The 24399-nt window shown below is 36.2% G+C and overlaps 2 protein-coding genes across 12 annotated transcripts in view; one reads left to right on the top strand and one right to left on the bottom strand.

Moving 5' to 3' along the window:
* Positions 1-8764, top strand: part of LOC146502044 (clavesin-2) — a 49715-nt gene extending 40951 nt beyond the window's left edge. For both annotated transcript variants that reach the window (XM_085134292.1, XM_085134291.1), the window contains one exon: positions 1300-8764. In XM_085134292.1, the coding sequence (XP_084990418.1) occupies positions 1300-1393 (94 nt within the window). In that variant the 3' untranslated portion in view covers positions 1394-8764. The remainder of the gene's footprint in view (positions 1-1299) is intronic.
* A 4007-nt stretch (positions 8765-12771) lies between these two features.
* LOC146502043 (uncharacterized) overlaps positions 12772-24399 on the bottom strand; it is a 32219-nt gene continuing 20591 nt past the window's right edge. For 5 of the 10 annotated variants that reach the window (XM_085134263.1, XM_085134267.1, XM_085134269.1 and 2 more), the window contains 14 exons: positions 24052-24099; positions 23926-23964; positions 23712-23744; positions 23493-23539; positions 23352-23403; positions 23204-23251; positions 22994-23041; positions 22843-22887; positions 22589-22699; positions 22470-22505; positions 20989-21033; positions 20868-20894; positions 17768-17812; positions 12772-17311 (listed from right to left, as the gene is read on the bottom strand). In XM_085134263.1, the coding sequence (XP_084990389.1) occupies positions 17160-17311; positions 17768-17812; positions 20868-20894; positions 20989-21033; positions 22470-22505; positions 22589-22699; positions 22843-22887; positions 22994-23041; positions 23204-23251; positions 23352-23403; positions 23493-23539; positions 23712-23744; positions 23926-23964; positions 24052-24099 (776 nt within the window). In that variant the 3' untranslated portion in view covers positions 12772-17159. Of the gene's footprint in view, positions 17312-17767; positions 17813-19537; positions 19571-20867; positions 20895-20988; positions 21034-22469; positions 22506-22588; positions 22700-22842; positions 22888-22993; positions 23042-23203; positions 23252-23351; positions 23404-23491; positions 23540-23711; positions 23745-23925; positions 23965-24051; positions 24100-24399 lie in introns of all 10 variants that reach the window. The other 5 variants (XM_085134266.1, XM_085134273.1, XM_085134271.1 and 2 more) reach the window with 4 other exon arrangements.

Here is a 24399-nt window from a genome sequence, read left to right as displayed (position 1 = left end):
AGTTGAACCCTTACAAAAAAGACAAGTAAATAAGCAATCGATACGCAATCTAGTATTATCCAGACTAGCTGACTTTGGGGGTTACATATATATTTACGTTCATTCATATGCTAAAATTTCTGTGCTTATTCTTGACAAAGAGAATTCTGCTGAGAGCATGTTTGACATTTCCTGCTGTAGAGTTTCCCCCCTATAGGCCACTGTGCGGTGTAATTCACTGTGACAGTAAATCATCTCCCCACTGTGGGACGTCAACTGACTCAAAGACATTTATACTATGGAAGACAAACAGCAGCGAGTTAAGGCAGCAGGCTGTCACTGCAGGAAGGCTCAACCCTGCCAATCATAAATTAATTATTAGTGAGTTATAAATGGTCTGACAGTAACAGGGTGCATTTAAAAATGAACTCACTCTTTGATTAATTTCCATATAGCAGGAAATAAAAACTTTTTATGACACTTTTTTAGCCTATAAAGCACTGTTAGTGTTATGCATGTTATGCTATAAAATCAGTATGCACGAATGCATTTTTATTTAATGTGCGGACGCTGTTTTTTTTTTTTTTTATGAAGTATTAAAACAAAAATTATATCTGTAACCGGAAGGTCGCCGGTTCGATCCCTGGGCTCTCTGTCCTGGTCGTTGTGTCCTTGGGCAAGACACTTTACTGGTGTTGGCCAGAGGGGCCGATGGCGCGATATGGCAGCCTTGCTTCTGTCAATCTGCCCCAGGGCAGCTGTGGCTACAACCGTAGCTTGCCTCCACCAGTGTGTGAATGCGGGAGTGAATGAATAGTGGCATTATAAAGCGCTTTGGGTGCCTTGAAAAACGCTATATAAATCCAATCCATTATTATTATAATGAAACTTGCAAGTAACATTTTATTTTTTCATTTTTCATTTTAGCATTTTGAGTTATTTACAAAAACACACTGGTTATGTTACAGACACAGAAACATATGGTGTTTTCTGCATGTCTTATAAAGTATTTTTAACTTTGTGTGAACAAAATAATAAACATAGAAATTAGAGGACTCCTGGAAATCAAACCTGAGGTGAAGATTGACCTGAAGTTTTTTTTGCAGATGTTATTCATACTCACAATTTGCCTCATAGCATGAGACAAAATAACGGATAGACTGTTGCATCAGACTTTACACAAGTAGGTCGGAATATTTTAACATCAACATAAACCGTTACAGTTAATATTTCACTGCGCTTCACGGTTGACACTCTAAAGCTTTCAGCACAGTTGGCGACACAGTTATGCTAATCACCTCCTGTTCTTTGTTCTTGTAGGTCTCAGTCGGTGGTGGAACCGGGAGTCCTGAAGCGACCAGACAAAGTCAAGAGCGAAGAAGACAACATGCAGCCGCTGCTTTCACTGGACTAAACCGTGCAGTCACAGCTCAAAAGCATACTCAAATCAATATTTACACACACAAATACACTGACCTACTGTGCACAAGCAACACGCGCCCTGAAAAACACCTTCCTCCAGGAAATGCTGCTGCTGCTACTGTTGGATTCACGTTTTTCTCCAAATCAATGAAAAGCAAACAGCAAGAGATGAGAAGGACATTTCCTCAGACTTAAGGGCATCCTAAGAGCTACTGATGGTGTTCTATATATTTATTTATTTAGTTATTTGTCAAGTGCCAATTCCAGAAACTGTAAATTAACGTCTTTAAACAATCCAGTATGGAGCAGGGAAGAGACGCTCAAGAGAGTGAGTTGTGAAAGTATAGAGTGTTTACTGCACTTGTACAGGATACAGATGATAAAGAATGTGGAAAACTGATCATGAAACTTCAAAGAGGGCTTGGGGCCAGAGCTCTTGAGCTACAGTTTTTCCTTTTTTTGTACAGTAATTTGAGGAAAAATGCCCCATATGGGCAAGAAGCACGGCTCAGGATCTGCAGCAGTGATGGCGATCAGCTTGTTTAACCTCCTGGACCCAAACTGGCAAACAGGCAGTGGGTTTACTGGGAGTTTACTGGGTGTTTACTGGGGGTTTGGCATCTTTCCTGTGAAAACAATGGCCGAACTCTTGGTTCTCACTCCAGTTATCTCTTGGAAAAGCAAACCCCCCTTTACGGTAAGAGTTGGCTCTATGTATCATTTGTTTTTTTTGTTTTGTTTTTCCTTTTAGTCATTCTCTCGCTTGTTTCTGACCCATATGTCACAGAGCACAGCACTGTCTTCTGCCATTAGGGATAACACAAAGCTGCTGTCTCTTATTTTTAACATAGACTCACATAATTACATATTTGTTTGGGAGACCAAAGATGTATTTTCTGAATTTCGATGGACAAATAAATGAGGCAAAACTTTGTAGAAGCAGGGAAAGGCCAAGTGTATTATCTTCTCCTGTGACGTTGTGACACATTTGTTGGATGTAATGGCATTAACAAGCTTCTGAAAACATATTCCCATCATTTTAACAAGGTATGCATATTAGTATTATAAGATATTTAGAGATTAAAGCATCGCATTGGTATGTTTTTTTAGAAATCACATTTACGTTATACGTTATTGTTGACCGATTATTTTCTCCTGTATACAACAAAGGCAGACTTTTTCCTTTTTTAAACAATCCCAGGCTGCCATTCACAGTTTTTAAATCCATTTGAACTTATTATTAGTATTTTATAAGGCATTTAAAAACCAGCTATTTGTAGTTTGACACCCTATAATTACCAGATTAATCTGAAGAATTAAAATGCCCACATCACTGTTTGATGAGAAAATTATTCCATTACCACTGTCAGGTAGTGCAAATTTTATCCTTTTTGTGCTAAGTGCTTGGTTTGCAGCATCTTTAAGGAGACCCTCTGAAGCATGAGAGTGCTGTTAGAACATCCCGACAGCACCTGAATGCACCGAGACATTTTCAATGAGGTAATTGGTTAACTTCAATAATTTAACAATTCAGCTGATAATGACACGCAGTGATTAATAATTTATTAAATCCTGGATTAAAGTTAATTGTATTGTTAGAATGGCTGCAGTTATTTTCTGTACAGGGCAGTTAAAAGGCTTGTATTAAGTCCTATTTCAGGCTGTCACTGAAGTGGTAACAGAGACTGCACTTGACATTTTAAAAGGATATTAAGGCAAACAAGTGGGCAGATTTTGTTTGTTAATGACTAAAGTCAAAACTATCCCTATAAACAGATATCTGTATAATAATATGCATGAAACCATTCCTTGTTTCCAACAGATAATCACATTTGAGTTTGTATGCAGCCAGGTAAAAAGTCAGTGAAGCAATCAACTGTAGTCTGATGATAATGTCTCTATTATTAGATGTCTTATTTCAAAGATTCAGTTCAGCAGTCTAGCTCATAGGTTCACCAACTGTAGTCAAAGTAATACCAGCTGTCTGCTGCATTTGAACCCTTTAACATCCTGAAGCTCTGTCCAGCAAAAAAAAAAACAAATTCCCCCATGTGATGTTCCGCTTGTTTTACTTTTGCCTCTTTCACTTTGTTTATTCCATCCTTTGTGTTTTTTAGATGGAGAAGGCTAACTATAGATACCAGGAAATAACAATAACATAGTGCACTCAAAATTATGATTTTTGAAGTGATCCTCCTAAAAAGAATCAGTTTAAACGCTGATGATGTCATTATTATACGTATGGCACAGTCAGCGTTTACTCGAGTTCAGAGAAAAGTGTAACTTTCAAGTGCAACATTTTATACTAAATTATAAGATTAATTACTTTAGCAGTCAGAAAATCGGGAACTGTCCTTTAGAAAATAGTATTTAAACTGATACAGTTTGTTAAGTGTAGCCCTGAAGCAGTTTGACATACTTAAGTTTAGGTACTTCCACATCAACTATTCACCACGGGCACACGAAGTGCAAAGGTGTGACAACCAAATGTTAAGAAGGTGGAGAGCACATCGGGAAGGAAATACGCGCCTCTGATGGGCAGAGAAGCAGAGTGAAGCTGGCAAACAGACAGCCGAGCAGATCACAGAATAAAGGCCGGCAGGCAGGGGAGCGTGAGGTGGCCCGCTGCAACGAGAGCAGACAGCTGGAATGTTAAACTATCACACCAGCGCACACGACATGTCAGCCCCGCTTACCGCAGCTCAGAGGCTCTACAGGCTGTATCCTGTGCAAAGTCGAGTCAGACTTGTTCTTAATGGTTCCTCCTTCGGCTCAGTGTGATCTGTGTGCTTCCACTGAGGTTTAACATCAAACACAGAGAGATAATAATCTGGCAGTGTGATGGCGATACTGTGTTTTTACTGAATATGTGATCAGCCTGATCCTCTAAGAGCAGACTGTAGCTACAGAAACAGTTTGAATAGGCTGTCATGACACCTAGTATTGTATGATTAAGTCCATTGTAGGGTCTGATTAAATTTTTATTATTATAAATTCAACCTTTGCTGCATCTACTGCTCGAACTTTGTGTTCAAGGAGTAAATTATTTATTTTCAGAAAGAGGCACATAATATAGAGTTCAGACCAAACTTAGATTTCCACAAGGTGTTCAGGTGTATGATATATCTGTGCAAGAATTTTGCCATTTGTACAATTACTCATTATGACAAAATCCATAAAATATACAATTGGTTCAATATTTTTTTCATTCAACTAAAATGCTGTGGAGCTTATTTGGAACCAACCCGATTAGTCATCAATGCTAAATGCATTCATTATTTTATTATATAACTGACCTTGGATCTGTTATTAATAATCCACTCATACTGCTGCCAATACATAGTCATCCTAATACGTCAAACGTTGTCTTTTTGTCTGTGCTGTTGCACAAATACCTAAAAGCTGCCCTCTGACGTTGGTAGCTTGACACATCGGCTGTGGCAGAATGAGACATGAACAGACAGTGGTCCTGTTTTTGCAGAGCAGCAGATAGACAGTGGTGGAGTGACTCACCCAGGAGACCGCTGTCCACATTTTATTTTGCTTCGTTTGCACTCACTTTTTACGTTAATAGGCTGGTTAAGTTTAGGCATCTCAAACTCCTTTTTTAGTCCAGTTGGCTAAGACGATATCTTGATTTGTTTTTAAATATGCCATTTGCAACAGTAAGCCTGGACATGTAGGTAATCCATATAAATCTGATGAAAAGAGGAATTTTAGAAGCACCCATACATAACCACTTGGGTGTGACAGACCTGTTGTATTATGGCACAGGTGGCAACGAACACCGTGTGCATAACTGTGAGACTTCAGCTGCTTTCTCAAAATGGCAATATTTGATGCCCAAGGAAGTAGAAAGGAGTATCTCTCCTGACATCCCATAAAACCAACATCAGTATTTCCTCTTTTGTAGATGGAGACAACTTAAATGAGTATATTTTGTTGTGTGATGTAATTGTCTTAGTTTGTCACCAAGTAAAACTACTAAGAAAACCACAAGCAGTACAAGGCTTCTAGAAAACTGGCTGATGTAATTGTTTTAGAATCAGTATTTGGTTTAATTATAATGCTGATATTTGTCGACAGAAAACAAGAGCTTTGATTTGTTGAAGCATGTTAAAGGCTTGTGCTGGACAGCGGAGAACAAACATATACTCTTAACTACAAGCTCTAAACCATAGGCAATTATTTGACATTAATTCAGGTTGTTATTTGCTTTTTAAAAATTCATATTTAACTGTGTTTTAAAAAAAGCACAGGGAACAGTCAGATATTGACCAGTGTCCCCAAAGGCTGTCTTCAGGTGATAGTCGATAGATTCCCAGATTGATTCTGATGTCGCTGACAGCGGTAGTGCTTTTGCAGCCACAGTTCTTAGTTCAAATGCCCCCGTGTTCTCTTTCCTAAGAAACAAACATTGTCGTCAATATATTTCTCCCATTTTAAATATGATTATGGAATAAATACAGCAAAAGACAAAGGTCATCATCATTTATTTCTCATGTATTGCAAAATTTGAAGGTTGACATACCTGCTAATTTGTCTTTTTAAGCTATAACTGACCAATCACTGTTCAGGGGATGGATTCATGAGAAGATGAGTTCTCTGTAAAACCCAGTTTAGTCAGCTACAACTAGGTTTTTCTGCAACTGCTGCTTGCTGGGTTTTTGTTTCTGAGAGTAAATACAAGTCAAGTTCAATCTAGACATTTTTATTAACAACAGCTAAAAAACATTTTTAAAATGATCATAATCATTTCTTCAACATTGAACTCTATTAAAAGGAAACTGCTTTTGATACACTACAATGATTGCATCATTAGAAGTCATTTTAAGGGAAGAAACATAATATGTGTTATTTGAACTCCTTTTGTGAAGGCAGCACTCTTTCTTTGTGGGATTTTAGTGCCAAAGGTCCCTGTGACCCTGAATTATAGAAGATTGCACTGGCATCATTATCTGAACCTGCACACTGTCGTATTTCCTTCAGAAAACTCCAGATATGCTATCAGCCTTAATCACAAAATGGCGCTGAAGCAGTAAAGAGGCAGCGCAGAATCAGACATGTGAGATGAAAAGGATTAGGTAAGCGCTGCCTACCACAACTTCTGACTGACAGCCATGCTTCTGTGATTACTTTATCCAAATTCACCTGCAGAATAATTGCAAATACAAATTTAAAAGTACATTTCATTCATGTGAGATTTATTTGCAGTCAACCCAGGTTAAGCCTAAATGTTTTGCAGCAATCTTTGAAAGCATCAAAGATTGGGGAAAAATGTGATCCACTTAAATATCATGCTTTGTGTTACAGACCACAAGTCACAGGGGAGGGTTACCACATACCTGCTTGGCTGTTTAATCATCCTTTTAATTCACATTTTAAGACAGCAACTTCATTCATCAATGACATCTTTTGATGTTTCTGATGAGTCGTTCAGACGTTGGTTAATAATTAGGATTAATACATAAGGCATGGTCCATGTACCATTTTATGCAGATAATAATAATTCTGACAGTGGAAGGCCTCACTGTACTTTGTTGTTGCATGTTGATTTGTTCGGCTTGTTCAATACAAACACACACTTTCACACAGTTAATTACTAGCAATGTAATCACATCAACTCCTGCTGTTTTTCATCTTTAAAAGGAATATAATTGTGTGTAAGTGCCAGTGTAGCTAAACAAACTAAACAGTAAGTGAGAGGATGGGGTCAATATTCAACTAAATAACTCCAAGTCTCCGAGACTAAAATGGTTATCCTGCAAGAAACAAATCACAAAACTATGGATGGTGCGCCATTATTAATTCATTTACTGGTTTATTTTAGTCTTTCTCACAAATTTACAGCTTTAACCTGGTTTACTTCCCTGCCTGGGTTCATTCTTAAGTATCGAGTTCAGCACACTTCATCACAGCAGCATTTCACAAATGTGTCCTTTTCTGATGTTTGTTGTCAGTGCTGGAATTAGTGCACTACTAATGAGGTAAAAGTCTAGATTTGTTATCAGTATCAGTGCAGATGTCAAAAAACAAACCTGAACTGTATTTTCAGACCATTCATACTTAGAGTATAAATGGTCACAATAGTTACTTGAGTAGACCAACTTCTGGCAGTCATAAGGATTTTTCCAAGAGCACTTTGCAAGTTTAAAATTATCAGTCACACTCCAAACAACAAAGTCTAATCACCTTTTGTTCACACTACAATAGAAAGCTGTTGTCATCGAGTGTTTTAGTTGCTGGTTTTGTTCGCTAGATGTTGTGGATATATTTTTCACAGTTGTAAAACTCATGCAGTAGAACAGAGCCAATACAGTCTGAATAAGAGATTCAGGAGAAAATGTAAAGATTACTACCATAAACGTTCACCCACACACACACACACACACACACATGGTCACTCACACAGCCACTGTAGATGCTTCCAGTTGTTAGGATAAAAAGTTTACATGAACTAAACATCTGTATACTGCTTGAATATAGCTAAACTGTATCTCACTCAGAGCGTCCTGCAGGTTCACTGATTATTTTTAAGGTTAATGTTGGTATCAGAGGTTGTTTTGTTCAGTTGTAAATCTAAATAGAATGAAATGAGACACAGTGTTTTATTACAGATATACTTTATCGGGTGACGCTTTGTGCTTTACCACACATGCAAGACTTTTTCTTTTCCCTTGTCAGTATTTTATTAAAATTGCTATCTATCTTGTTTATTACACAGATTGTTGTATGAAGTGTATACAGAAATATGAGTTTAAGATCTGTTCTTATTTAAGAAATTCAGCATTTCGAATGTTATTTCTGTGTTATTGTTATGTCATTCCTACTGATTGTTGGATCAAAGTATTGCTGGGCACATTCAGACACCAGCTATAAGAGATGTAACAGTATATCAGGCTTTGGGCTTTTAAAAAAATCATCCCGGAAGCATTCATGGAGGTCCTCAAATGTTTGTCATTTTATCTGTCATTTTAATACATCTGAAGTAAGCAATCTTAAAAAAACAAAACAAAGCAAAAGCCAAACGCTGCTTTTCTCCCATGCAACATATCATTTCATGATACGCAAAAAAGAGAGACAGGAATGGGACATCTGTGAATTCATTTCCAGTCTTTTTTTTTTAACTACAGAGAAGCCTAAATCTGCAACATGAGTTCATTTGTTCTTCATTTAATTTTGAGTAGCTTAACTAATCATAATTAATGCTGTATTTGCGCACCACTGAGCATGGAACGAGCTCTGCAGGAGTTGCAGATGTATCTGCAGTTGTCAAGTGACTTTGCAGTTTGAAGCAGGGTGAATCACAGCTCAGATTGCAGCACTTTATCGGCTCTTTGACACCTGAACTTTTCTTTTTTTTTTTTTTTTTAAAAAATGATTGCTTTCTTACTGAACAAACACAATGATAATCTATAGCCAGCATCAGTTTGAAAAAAATTCATACCAAACAAAAAGCTGCTTTTGTTTATAGTAGCTCCAAAATGTCACATTTATATTTGTCTTTTCACCAAAGTAAATAAAAAAGATAAAATTTTCACTTCAGTCAGAGTGACTGAAATCACCATCCAGGGACCATTAAAGGGAAATGCATCTTAAGGGTTAATGTGCTGATAAATCCCAGCAATAAGATTTTGCTCGGTGTAAAGTTAACAGCTTTTTTCAGCCAAAAAGCCACACAGAAAACAGGCACCTGCAAAACTAGTGTTGACTTCTGTAAATGATTTAGTTTCTATAGTTTTCATCCACAGTTAGCATATATAATTCTGACACAATGCAGATATTAGGGGCAGATTTAGTTTAGTTGGCTGTTGAGAAATTCTCCATTCATGCACAACAACAAAAGCAAAAGGGGACAATAAGCTTGAAATGGGACATTTGTGATTATCTACCCCTGCACGCAGATCTAACAGGTTTTTGTCTTGTGTAATTTTCCACCTGCTTCATGTACTTTATCATTTATTTAACAGGTTTGTTTATATTGCAGTGTAATTTTATTTTAACAAAGCAATTCCAGTCTTTAGAAATGCACTTTCGGATCTTCCTCAACTAAAAACCAGATTTGCATTGGGGAAAAGCAGCAAGAAAACCAACAGATCAACATTTCACATGTATAAAGCTCTTTAACATTCTTTAACAGAGGAAAATACAAATTTGAAAATGTTCCTTTTGAAAGCAGGACCACACGTTGTGACCTTACTGCATGCAGCTATCACTTTCCTATGAATACAGTAATCATCATCCAATGTTGACTTCCACGATGGCTCCCTGTGTGATTAGAAGCATATTTGATATGAAAATACAAAGCTTCCATACTTTGAGTGGCATTTTTCAAATTTAGGACAAAGTATGTAAAACAATGAAAATGCAAATCATGCCTATTTGGCAGGTAGTAGAAGACAGGACATTGCCATCACTCCTAGAAATGGTTTTGGTGTACTGTTGGCCTTCATTTGGTTCAGACAATTGAGTCTAAATGGCTTGAAAAATGTGTCTAGTTTCAGTAATGTACATTAAATGTTCTCTGCTTTGTGTGCCTCTCTGTCTGACAGGCATCGTAAGCCACGTTGATTAGCATAACTTTGTTTTCCAAGATAACAAATGTGTAAAACTGGCAGAAGTCGCAGCACGTGTACTGTATAGATTGGGTTAATTAAATATCCACATGAAGAGTTTTGTTCCAAAGTGAAGAGATAAAAATCATATTATCTCTGCATATAGCATCATAACGTCTAGTGTGGAAAAAGTTAAACAAATCAGTCAATCTTTAACAGATGTAATAATCAAGTTTCAAGATGAAATTCCTGTTCTTTTGAAATGAAACTCTCCATCACGAGCTTCGTCAGTGTGCTGTGGACTTTGTAATGATTTATGGACCAGCAATGTTTATTCCCCACTGACTTTGACTAATGTTTGAGTTCTCTCTGCCAAAGCCACTTCTTCCATTAGAAATCCAATGTATTGTTTCTTATATTTAAGTATTTGTGCATTGAAGAATTCAACATTAAATGACATTTTTTTTAAATGACTGATAATTGAAAATGAATGCATACCTTTCAATTTATTTGATTTTCTTACCAATGTTATTTGATTGTATAGTTACAGTAGGAGCTGTAGGGAGACCAAACTACAAATGAATTGTGAAGTTATTATGGAAAGCCAGTATATTATAGGAGCAAAAAGCTGTTCAGTTAGCAGGTGTTAAATGTATTAATGTCCTCAAAGACAATTTGCTGAAATGTAAAATGATCAAAATAAACATGGACACATGCAGATCTTTTCCCTGATTACTTTTCTGTTGTTTCTGTCTGTTTAAGTTTGACCTCTAAGAATATCACAGCATTTGAGCAGATGTCGCCATGCTTGTTGAAGCTACAGAAAATCAGTAATCAAGATCAATTTCCTCTGAGTGAGTCTGAGGACAAAGAGGCCACACTTTCAAAAGAAGTGTCCTCGCTAAAGTAAAACAGTACTTCAAAAGACTTTTGTTTGACTCCTGTGCTCCTTTAAGTCGATATGAGCACAGTACAGTACAGCTTACCCATTCTTCTGCTCTGGCACCATGTATTGCCAGCTGGTCTGTTACTGGCCTCAAACATATCCGTGGAAGATTCGTACTGGATCCCCGCCCTTTGGCTGTTATGAGATCCCCTTTTAATGCCATAAGGCCCCTAAACAGCAATGGTGAAAGCCAGTTGTAATGCTTTATTTATCCACACCAAGGAAAGCAGTGATAATTGGAAGGTTGTGTATTTACTGCCATGACTTACTGTATCTATTTCAGTTTGCCCATGAAATTTTATGCTATATTTTTCAAAACATTTGTTTTCATGATCTTTGTAGCAAATGTAAAGGCTAAAGGACTTTTCACACTGGACAGGTAACCTATTATTATTGCAGCTGTTCACACCAATGCCATATGCGTTTTTGAAGACAAATTTGCGACTTTTTCGCATGTGAATAAACAGATCTGACCAGTCAGATTGTGACTAGCTCAAAATGTGCACCAGTACTGAATATACGATGATATGGAAATAATACTATTTTACCTGTTAATAGACTCTGAAATGACCTGCCTCCCTAGGTGTTGTCCCAATTCTGCCAACAAGAGCTCAAACGACACTGACATCCCAAAATAAGAAGTGGGTACATCAATCCAGATATCGATAGTATCGATACCTATCCTGGTATTGGATCAATTCTAGCGTGACTTTTTTCTTTCAGCTCTTTGCCAATCTGATCTGATCTGTTCATAGGACTTCTTACGTTGGAATAAAGTTCATCATGCTGTCAGCAGGAACTATCCGCCATTACCTGACCATTGACTTCACTCCCTGTAGAAACAGGGGGTGAAGTCATTTTTCATGGGAAATACATTTTTTTTCCCCTCAAAGGCCAATCAAAGGTCCATTGGTGGTATTGGAAGTCATGTTTGACTTTCTGTTTAGTTCATAGGACACTTAGTAGTTTGATTGCACTGTTGGAAACACAAACAGTTTGACTCAACTGTTGTTTTTTTAATTCTTACATTGTATTTTTTTTTTCCTGTTTTGATTTTGGTATCATTCCAGTATTTTAATTATTATCTCTTGTATTTTAATTCTGGTTACAGTTTAAGATGGAGTTTTTGATGACTGTTTAGGTGATTTACTCATCCAGTCCTGGGTTTGAATTGGGTTTTCCTCTGTTTATCAGTTTATTTCTCGTGTGTTCAGCTCCTCAGTGTTAACGTTTACAGTCTTGTATTTCTGCTTGTATGCTTTTATCCACCAGTGTGTCTCTCTCTTCACATTTGGTGTGACCCTTTTTGTGTGTCCAGTTTGTTTGTTTGTTTGTTTGTTTGTTTGTTTGTTTGTTTGTTTGTTTGTTTGTTGTTTTTAGTTTTGTCACATTTTACTTTGTTAGATTTCTTTTCTCTTTTTTTTTGTAGTGTCTTGTTTTAGATTTTCCTGTCTACTAATTTTTTAGATCACTTTTCACTGAGCCTCGTTCCACTTTCATTTCTAATTCCCAGTCAGTGTGTATAAATAACCCTTTCTTTTCCAGACTTTATCAGCTTTAAACTAACTTTAAACTCAGAAAATAAAAAGATTTATCATGTACTTAGAACTCACAGAACACATTAACACTGTGCTTCTTAGCAGGAATAATTAATATGTAAGCAGAGGTGGTTTAGTGCTTGTTATTTATTTATTGATAGGATGGAGACTATGAGTTGTTGTAGGGTGGGATACACCCTACAACTAAATACATCACAGCCCATCAGTATAACAGTGTTTCTTTCTATACGAATTATTCCATATATAGCAAAGAGAGAGAGAGAGAGAGGGAGAGAGAGAGGGAGAGAGACAAAGAGAGAGAGATGCCCCCTCATGGATATCTTCAAAAGTTTATTCAGGTTTTGACACAAAAACTGCATAGTGGTAAAAGTTTCCTACATAAGCACAGCAGACTTAGTGTTGTCCCTCCAATGATATTATAGCTTGAAATGTCAGTTATGACACTTAACTGGCTTCTGGAAAGTGACCGAGTGAATTAAACACATCTGCTTTATAGGACATGCAGCAGGTAGTTCATACTTTCTCTTAATGAAACATCATTTTCATACATCTTTGATAAAGCACAAAAAACCATCTTTAATTTAAAACAGTTTTTTGACCAAACGTGTTAACTAATTTATTATTATCTTTGAGAACTAATGGAGTGACAAGTTTCATGATGATAAGAAATTAACTATTATCTACAGTATTTGTACAGCACCAGAGTGACTGCTTTTTGTGACACTGCAGTCTTACTTGTGTGTTACAAAAAAGCAGCCTTGAATTTAAATAAATGACATTATCATGCAGAAAATATTACAATTTGTTAACAAAATATATCCTTCCAAAACAAAACAACCTCAAACTGTATGTTGTGGAATTAGACTTTTTTAAAGAGTGTTAAACTGCACTCCAATGCCAGATGAAGCATCTACAAGAAACCCAACTATTTTTTATTCTGCTTGGAGATCGCAGATCAATTACATTAGATTGTCTGTGGTTTCAGATAACTACAAGCCAATAAAAGAATGAAAGACAAATATGACAGCAACACATCATAGTGAAATACAGTGAAGCAAAAGTGTAAGTGTTGCACTACAGCTTTTCAGAAAAAAAAACATGCATAAGTACAAGCAGATCACTTGCTTTTAACAACACCATCCAAACGCATGTACTTAAAACATAATCAGGGATGTAGAGTAGTCAAGTTGAACTCAGCCTTACACCTGTAGGCTCACATGAATATGTATGAAGAACCTGGAGTTACATTAGATAGAGCTCTGATGTTTTTGTGTGTTCCTTCTGGTTTGTTTTCTTGTATGAGATCACGATTTAGCTCACGTTAAATTACAGTTAATAACACTTTAAAACATAATTACAGCACATAGCCACAGTTTATGCTGTAATTACTGTTCATTTTATATGTTTTGACGACCTTCAGAACACTGAGGCACAAGCAGACTACTGATGAAATGCCCTTCTGGAATATGATTAATCAAAACACCAGTAAAAACCACATTTTAAGGTAATAACTTACTCCAACAAACACTTACAACACCTACAGTCAGTTGCAGCAGTACATGATGTCAGATCTCATTAGGCTTCCTTACCACTTCAGGACTGCTGAACTCACCCCTGGAGGGTAATACTGAAACCTCAGGGATACACTTCACTTCAGACTTGTTTATAAAATGAGAGTTTACAAAAAACCTTACATTCAATGTTCTGTTAAACTCAGGAATAAAGAAAAATGAAATGAAATAAACTAAATAAAAACAAACGAAAAGTCCAGAAACCAAAATTATGGACTTTCACCTAAAAGGGGCAGGACCTTCCTTAATGTTGCAACACACTAGTTTTAGTCAAAATGGCCACTGTGCAATCTTTGGCAACAAATTATTGGCAAAACAAGTGATGAAAGTTTTCAGTTCATATCAGTAAACATCACTTTATTTAGAACTAACTCTTAAAAAAGAACAAAAAAAAAATTCTAATTATGTTATAAAACTGAAGTATGACTCTTTTTAGTTTGCAAAATTTAAACAGAAGTTTTCAAGTAACTTTCTCTAAACTCACCTCTAAATTCAATGTCACCAAATACAGTTTAAGGCTTTTAAAAAAAAGAAAAAGTTACAATACAGTTAGGAATAGTAGGTACAATGGTGAGTCGGCCCTGCGGTTGATATCTCATAGCCAAGAGGTCTGAAAATAATTTGCATTAAATTGTATAATCTGTGCTGCATCATTAAAAGTGCATTTTAATGAAAGGTAACAATTTCACAGTTTAAAAAAGTATGAATATATATTGAGTCCTTTTTTATCCCCAAGGTTTACTTTGGGTTAATAGAGAGTCTGATATCAATATGGTGCATTGAGTCATTTTGGTAGAAACTCTGTAACTACACTCAAGGACAGCAGAAATGTTCTGCTGCATAATTTGGCATATTAGCTAGATGACTAGCTAGCAAGCTAGCATAGGGAAATATCTGAATCAGTCCACGACAACAAGTAACACGAAGGTCAAAGCATCTTAACTGCTTTAAATGTGGATTATGAGGGGAACGTTGGAAAACTTGCACCCCTCTAAGAGGTCCCTGGCCCTCATAAGTTCAAGAACCTCTGGTTGAGCCCCACTTCACTGCCATACCACAAAAAAAACCCTTTTTAATAATTGATGTAGCTCAATCCACAGGGTCATAATATGGTAAAAATGCAGCAATATGTCAAAAGCACTTTTTAAAACATGGACTAGCTATTAAAAACTAGTAGATTCGTCTGTCTTTAGGAACTCACTCTGTTAAAAGGTGAATGTGACAGCACAATATGGGCAAGGGTGGGTCATATCCCAGGATTAAGCCCAGCGTCAAAACACCTTTTTTGGTTCTTTGCATCAAGTTTTCATTCAGTAAGACGGCAACAGCAATCACTGGTGATGCTCAGCAACAGTTTGGCAGCGTCAACAAGGCAGCCATGTTGCTATAAGGCACAAAACCAGAGCTATGAATGACTGAGGTAAAAAGAAATATGACAAGATCAGACTTAATAAATAAGCTGATGATTAACACAAATGACATTCATTCAGTGTAGCAGACATCACAGTGTCTCATGAGTTGGTCACATCAAAGTTGTCCCTGCCTCTGAACACGATGAGTTAAAGGAGCTGATACTTGTAAGTAATTAGAGGTCATCTGTGATAAAACACATAATTACAAGACATTTACTATCCAGGAATTGCACTTCATTTTTAAGATAAAAACACAGCATTGCAATCTTGGGCTTTAAAAGAAAAACAAATCAAAAAGAGGTTTTCTGAATTTATTACACCTAATGAGGCGCCACAAAAACATTTTGCTGCATACTCATTTCCTTTATGGCCAATAAACCACCACCGGGAAGCCCATAGTCCCACATATAAGCTGCTTCAAGTTACACAGAGAACCTAGACTATTTAATAATTATTGTATATACACAAGAAAATGTTTTTTTTTTAATTATATCCCCTTTTTCTTACTTAGCTATATGTTTCATTTAAATATGTTTCTTAATTGGATCCAAATTTAATTTTGGAGCTTCGATATGTGCAATGAGACTGCATTGCATTATTGAGTTTGTATTCATAGAGATATACAAATCTTTTCAGCACCTCTTGAATGTTAGAAAATATCTATTTTTTCAGATTCTTCTATATTTTATTCATCTACTGTGTCATTTCTGGTTACCCTAGTATCTCCAATACACCACTTTGATTGGAGTCAGTTAAAGTTAAAATGTGGCATGTAACATATTGAAACGAACCTCTACAAAAACAAACAAAACAAAAAAACATTAGCAGTGAAAGGTAAATGGCCAACAGTTTCATGCTAGATGTGTTCTTAATATGTCAAGAAATATGTGTCCATTAATCACAGCATGCGCATACAATTGATGTCCGTGACAGGGATGCTGCTCGGATCAATGTGGGAGCTCCTGGGATTTGACCCTCCAACATTTGGATTCTGTTCTATTGCAGATGCAGCAAAGCAGCAGAAACAAACACGGGGCATGGTTACAGCAACTGAAAATGCAGTTATTTCTATAGAAAAATGGAAGAAATACTGTTCAAATAAATCTTATTTTGTGAAATGTATTTGCATGGGTTTGATACCATTAACATATAACAATTCAATGTAATATATTTTCCTGTTGCAAATAATCGTAGACTTTGAAAATAAACCATTCAAAGCTGTTTAAGACAATAAAAGCTTGTCTTAATAGAGTATAAGTGTTTGCTTGGATATAAACGAAACTGCCTTAAATTAAATAAATTACTGTTAAATCTGATAACGGGCATCATAGAGAGAGCAACACAAAAGTCAGCTTTTTATAATACATCCTAAGTTGTGACCCATTTATCTCATTCTAAATTAAAAACATGCATTATGTACATTATAAATACTATTTATAATTAAAAGAATATTCACAAGATGGCATTTTTCTTACTGAACATAGGCATAGTAGAGCAGCATAAGCAGAGGGTAAAATGTGCAATATTAACAGCAACCCCAGGAGCTCAACCACTAAAAGAATATTTCAATAAATTAAAGACAAAGTAAGTCTGTCCACTTTTTTCTCTTTCTGTGATCATCCTCTTAATGTAAAGCTAGGACAGATTCAAACACCTCCCCCTGCTGGATGGAAAGATGCAGTGCTGTCAGATATAAAGAGATGCTTCAGGTGGTCCTACTGCCCAGACGCCCTGGCTGCTCTCTGCTGCTCCAACATGGCTCTGAGTGCAGGAGACATCATGGTGGGGGACATGGCTGGAGTGAAAGGTCGTAAAGGATACTGGGCATTTTTGCCAGGGACATAAACGCACTGAAAGAATCTCTGTCCTGTGAAGACAAGATGAGACGGAAAGAGGTTGCTTACAATAAGATCTGTGGATAGATTTGTACTGTGCAATTATACGATTACATGGTGTGTTCAAACCACACATAAAGCAAAGTTTCCAGACCAGAAATAGAGGCCAAGCTGTCATCACTGTTCGTGGGCACTATATGTTTTAAGTTCACTCTTATATAGGGACAGAACCAAAAAAAGACTAACTGGTAAACTCCTAAAATCTGTTCTGGCATTAGCACTAAGGCGTTAACATTTCTGGGTTACAAAATGGTCCAAAAAAACCCACTGATGTGATGCACAAGTTCACTTCACAATGGGTTTGAACACAGCCTTAGCCGTCTTGATTAGAAACACCCACACCCACCTATATCCTTCTCCATATACAAATATTAATATCGGCCACTGTCAATGAAATAAGAACCTGAATAAATTTCACCAAGACTTACCAGGTTTTTTCTTTTCTGTAATATTTTCTTCTTTCTTGGGATCTTCTGCATGCAATAAAAATAAAACTTAATGAGAATATGAGATTGTGCTTCACACTGAGAGAGAAAGAAAACAGAGGATAAGTTTCTACATGCATGAAAAAAGAGAAAGGATAAAGACAGGCTGGGTTTCACTCTTTAAACACAGTGATGTTCTTTTGCTTGTTTCTGCTGCTTCAGTCTCTTGTTAAAGTCAAACTAAAATTAAAATTTAGTTGGAAAAGCGACCACTTATCGCCACTTGTCATTTGCAAATAAAAATACATTTAAATGTAATTTTTTCTGCAACAACCACATCACCCTGCATAATTGTTTAAACCTAATAAAAGCCACTCAGCAGGTGTTGAAATAACACGCCTCAAGAGTGGTGCTCAACAAAGAGTAGCCTTGTTGTTGCTGAGTGTTGTAAAGGGAAAGCACCTTCTCATTCCCAGGATACCAAACACTGCTGTCCGCAACAAACCACTGGCCTCTCCATAATCTATAGAGAGACTAATCTGTCACCTGAATAGCTATTGATGGGCAATTGTAAAGCAACCATTGATGTTACATGTAACTAGATATGCAGCAAGTGCAGGTTTAATTTTGTGATGAGGCTTTTCATAAACCTAACCAAAAGGAGTTTAGTGACTCAAACAAAGCAAAATAAAAAAGTGACTGAAGAGTAAGTAAATCATCAACTAAAAAACAAATAAAACAAATGTGATGGAAACCAAAGTTTATTGGCTGACGTACATCAGAGTTGTAGCTCTCTAAAAGGGGACCATTAACAGCATTTAACACCCTATAATAAAAATGAATTGCAGCAAGCTACACAGTAAACACGTCTATCAACATTGTATCTAGTTCATAGTGAACCACAGAACTTACAGACTGAAATCTCTTAGAAATGTGACGTGAAAGTCACCACTCAGAGACAGTGCACAGAAATAAAAACATTTGGCAAAGGCAAGTCTATGAATACCTGGAAGGATATTTAACTCACATTTTGTTTACTCATGTTGTTGCTTTAATTGCTATTTATAAGGTTGTTTTTCTTCTTGCTTTACTGTTAGTTGATGTTTGCATTAGAGTATCATGACTTTGTTAAGTTGTATAGTTATATTTAGCTTAAACGTAACAATGTGTACGTGCATTTCCCTGCTAAATAAAATATAAGTAACTTAAATCAAATGAAATTAAATCCTCCAAAAGAGGTTGATTTCTTTTGGAATTCAGTCATGCATAAAACAAACCATACAACACAAATACCGGCTAGTATTGTCTGTATAAAACGATTCTGGTTTGCTTCTTTTAAGTGAAATAAAGAAACCAAAATCAAAGTAAACCTCTGAACTTCAGTCTGAACCAAAGAAACCAAACTACTTTTCATCACACCTGAAGAAACAGGCACTGCTGTGTCAGATGGTAGCAAAGTGTGAAGTTAAACAGGGCAGTGGGGGAGTGTTTGTAATCCACCGGATGATTCAATAGGAACGGAACACTAATAACCCAATTTAATGGGTTTTGGTTCATGGATTTAATCAATCCAGCTAAGTATAAAATTGTTGCCATATTCATCAAAGGCCATAATCTCTTTTAATAATTCAAGGCGGCTTAAAAGGCTTGTAATCTTGTCCCAATCAGCTCATCTCATGAAATTCTAATCACTTGTGATCCTAATGTCATTAAAGCCATCGTCCTTTCATACTGAATTATCCATTGGAAAGATGGTGAAAATTTACAGAATACCTCAGGCCTTACAGGAAGCTGTTTTCTCATTTTCTATTGACAACAAGCATATGATACACAACATGAATGACAGAAAACAAAACGATTCATAGCACCACTGTGTTTCTTCAAAATGTTTATCCAGTAATTCAAGAAGCTTTATCAGTTCAGCTAACTTCATATACTGTAGCTTACACTGATGCTTAAATTTAAAGGCATTATGAGGAAAACAATTCTGAGAGTTAATTTATACATTTGTCGATTTAGCTGTTGATCAGGATTGTGTGAGTGCATGTGCTGATGTACAGACTCTTTTTGTGAAGGGACAGCTTATTCTAATTTCTATCACCCTCCTGAACATTATCATGGCTGCATTGTGCAAAATAGCTCCCAACAATCTTTGCTGCCAACAATAAAATTAGCAATCTAAACTCATTCTGCCAGATATGGCAACATGTTTTAGGTATCATTGTATGAGGGAAAAATATGCATATAGTAAAACAAGGAATTGAGATTAAAATACACTCCTGCTCCTTTTACCCAGAATTTCAAAAGTATACAGAAGAACAAAATGCTTTGATAGTAGAAAGCATTTTTCTAGTCTTTTATTTTTGTCTGCATTATTTTATTGTCACCAACCCCTGACATGTAACCATGTCTGCCTCTTCCTTACGAGAAGAGAAAAAGCAAAATCCCTGATGCATTCAGTCAGATTGACAAGCAAGATGACAGAGAGGACGGTGTTTACATTGCAGAAGTATTCATATTATTTTGTGCCTAGTTGTTGATAACTATCTGCCAGCTTTGAAAGAGTGCAGCTTCACATTTAGAACAAGCACAGCAAGGTCAGTATGGCTGATGAGGAGGACAATGGTGTCGATGCTACAGCTCCAAAACCACAATGTCTAGATTTTACCAAAAACTGTCAGTGTGAGGGAAATAAACAAGCTCGGCCCCTCTGAACAATATGATAAACTAAAACCAAAAACTAATTCTAAAGAACTCAAAAGTCTTAATTCCCACTAATGCTGTAACATAACAGATGACTTTTTTTTTATTTGAAATAAAACTGCATTCTAACAAGTTAACTTTAAATGTATCCCAATACTGACTATCAGGAAATGTTACTGATGTCAGATACCTTAGTAGCTCAGAGGTCGTATCAGTAACCAAAAGAGAACCAGGAATGTTTAAGTTTTTAATCAGCAGCACTGATAAAGCCTCTTGAATGAAGCACACTCCATTGAAATTAAACTTCTGGAAACACAAATAATTCTAATAAGTGTCAATACTCTCTATGGAGACTATTATTTACCGTGCATATAGAAAACTTTTATGCTCGAGTACTTACCAGTTTTTGATGCTTGTTTCTCTTTTTCTAAAATTTGCAAGGGGAGAAAGGAGCAGCTGAGCCTTGTGAAATATACACAGCACTCATTAGATTCACTTCTAATTCGGCTCTAAAGCCATACCTTGAGTCTCTTTGACAGATTTCTTTTCAGCCTTCTCTGCTTGGCCTGTGAGAGGAGAGACAGCCCTATTACAGCCTGCCAAATAACTCTCTGTAATTGTGGTGTAAATTCAATATTCTTGCAATATTATTCCCTTCTCGGTGTAATACAGCTTGACATGTCTCTAATTAGAACTTTATCATGCATAAAACAGCCCATTTTATTCACATAATCTGCATCTCAGAAAGGGGCGATTTTCCCTGAAAAATGCCAGTAGAGAACATGAGCATGTTTCAAACACATCTAATTTACTGTAGATGGTTTTACAAGAGTACAAACATATACGCTTGCACCTTCTCTTCCTGTGTTTCACTTGATCAGTTTAGCTTCTGAGAAACATGGATGGACGTGAATACTAACAGTGAATGTGAACATTAGACTCTTTCAGAATGAGGCATGACTTCATTTCCATCCTCTAATTAAAATACATTTTTCAGGGGTGTTTTACTCTCAGCATGAATTCCACCATAGTTAATTTGCCTTCCAATTTATCAAAAGAGTATACATTCAGACTGGCTATAAGACTTTGTGGTTCAAATTTAAAGAACACAACTTTTACAGAGCTGAAAATAAAGGAAAGAAAGACAGCTTGTTAGATTTTCCTTTTTTTAACAAGGTAACAAAGATGGCTTGAAACAGCTGAGAGCTACTTCAAGGATTTTTGTATGTATCTCAGTGGTCTCCAGAGACTAAAAAATGAAGCCTGCTGGCTTTTCAAATCCACTGTTTTTGTGGAACCAACAGTTTTGTGAAACCAAAAGGTCAAAGCCCTAAGTTTTCCACTAATTTTGGAAATGCTTCAAGAAAAGCACAAGGTAGACATATTTGTTTCTGAGAGCTGTCTCTTTTAGATCATCAGTTCAACTGAATGTTAATAAGAGCACCAAATACAAGCAACAATCATCTCAAGAAAATTACATTATTTATTTATTCATAAACATAAACTAAAAAATGTTTTGTTTTGTTTGTTTTTTTTTATCAGAAGGACAAGTTTGCCCAGTTCTTTATTCTGTGGCTAAATAACTGTAACTCTAATAATGATAAATAATCTAGTCTTAGCTGAATATACACAATGTGTTCTGTCATTCTGGCAGATTATGCACTAGCATTAGGACACTGGTACAGTGCAGTGCTAATATCGTACTCCAAGAAATAACAATCATATTTTAGACAGTTGTGAAGTTTACATCTGGAGATCAGAGTTGGCGGTGTAGTAAATCTGACCTGTAATGTTGAGTATTGAAAATTAATTTAAATTTGGGAGAGAGGGAGAAGGGATAGAAATGTTGTGCAGTCCCACAAGTGGGACACCTGGTCACTACTGGCATGTTAGCATACTAATGGGTTAAAAGGACTATTGTGCAGTCTCAAAGTGCTGTTAGCATGCTGTAAATAAGCTAAGCTTTGGGGAAAATTATTGCCACATTAAAATATAAACTTACTTTTCTTTTCTGCCAATAATTTTGATCTTGTCTTGGCTACAAAAAACAAAAAAATAGTAAAGAACTACAAGTTTTAGGAAAGCTAGATATTTTGGGGCCCTCATGAAAGAAACACAGACCTGGTTCAGATCTGGCAGGTTTCTCCTCGTGGGCCTCAGAGGTTACATTTGCCCTCCTGCCAATGTCAAGTCTCGGTCTCAGTCTGAGTGGCTGTGGACGTGGTTCTGGATCTGTTTGATAGGAATTTGAACCAAACCAAATCATCTTAATAAACAGAAATTATAATGCAGGGCTAAAGTTGATGATTAAAAACAGATCTTCATCCAAGAAGAAAATCTAATTTTTGTGAACTCATGCATGGTCTGACTTTTACCTGTCTTAGCTGTCGATGCCTTCACTTTGCTCCTGATAGGTGCCACTTTTGAGGGGAGCAGAAACAATTAGTTCCCAATCATCTTTCATGTCAGTGACATGAATTATGATTGGCTTTGTGCAGATTAATGAATGTCAGTGAGTGCCGTCACCTGTCTTTTCAGAGGCTGATTTCCTCTTCTGTCGTTCAGCCGCAGGCTCTAACGTAATGAGGAAAAACTCATGATTAGCAGACTGAATAATTTGTTTTCTCAGTCAACTATTAACTTCTACTTCACATGAAAGAGAAATGTGTTGGACTGCATTTTATTTTTTTTAAATATTACAAATTTGACGAGATCCTAAAATCTAATCATGTTTACCTTTCTTAGGAGCTGCAGCAGTTTTTGTTTTATGTTTTGCAGATGGATCTATGCAAACAAATTGGAACAAAATACAACAGAATTAAATATATAATGTTTAATTTTCATCATTTATATGTCTTAATAACAACAATAAAGGATATTTTACCTTTTTTTGCCCCTGCATGAATTCTGATTTTCTCTTTTTTAGCAGCTGCCACCGAAGTAACAAACACATAATAAGAACATTACACTTTTAAAGGCAATCAAAATGCATTAGAAAGTATAGATCCATAGATACCAGATCACCTTTCTTTGCAGTGTCTGCTTTGGTTTTGTCTTTCAAAACAGCAGCATCTAGTATTGAAAACATACGTGAATTTATGGTATCCGAATCTTGGAAAAAGGTTTAAATATATATGAATATTTACAACAAAGCACAGCTATAATTACTGTGTGTATCACTTCTAACAATGTGAAGTGTGTACCAGTGGAAACACCAAATTATCCAGCTGTATACATGAATTACCTTTCTTTGTTTTCCCTTTGGCTGCTCCTGGCTCTGAGGGGATAATTGCAGTGAAATGCCCATGCCAAGTTAATTTTCTTTAATTAATGCATTCATATAGCACACAGTGCCATTGTACATCACTGTTATGTGCTGCAGCTGTCGTTTGTTACAGTGAATATTCTAGTTAGCTGGCAGATTAAGTGTTTAGTGGATGTGGAGAGCGCTACAGTACCTTTGTCTGAATCAGCAGCCTTTGTTGTTGTTCTTTTTGCTGAAAATGACAAGACATTAATTGCTATCACTGATGTAATTGTGATAAACATAACTTTCCACAAGAGCTTAACTTCTTAGTTTGTACCTTTCTTTGTGGAGACAGCAATCACGTCCTCCTCAGCAGCCTCTGGTTCTTAAAGGGGAAACAGTTGTAGGTTTACTTTGTAGCATAATTTGAATTATATTAAAGTTTCACAGAAAAATGTAAGATTTTCAGGATAGTGTGTTTTTTTTCAAGTGAAATGTATTTATGCTTTTATGTATTTATTTATTTATCACACCTTATTCAAAATATTTACTTATCAACAACTCTATCACACTATATTTTTAAGCCTCATTGATTTATTTGATCAGAGTTTTGTGATTTTCCTCCCAAACCTGCGGAAGGTGAGTAGAAAAAAATCTGTATATTTAAATATTTTTAAATGAATAC

Source organism: Neolamprologus multifasciatus, chromosome 15 (genome assembly GCF_963576455.1).
Source record: "Neolamprologus multifasciatus chromosome 15, fNeoMul1.2, whole genome shotgun sequence".
Classification (NCBI taxonomy): domain Eukaryota; kingdom Metazoa; phylum Chordata; class Actinopteri; order Cichliformes; family Cichlidae; genus Neolamprologus; species Neolamprologus multifasciatus.
This window is presented reverse-complemented; position numbering and strand designations above follow the sequence as displayed.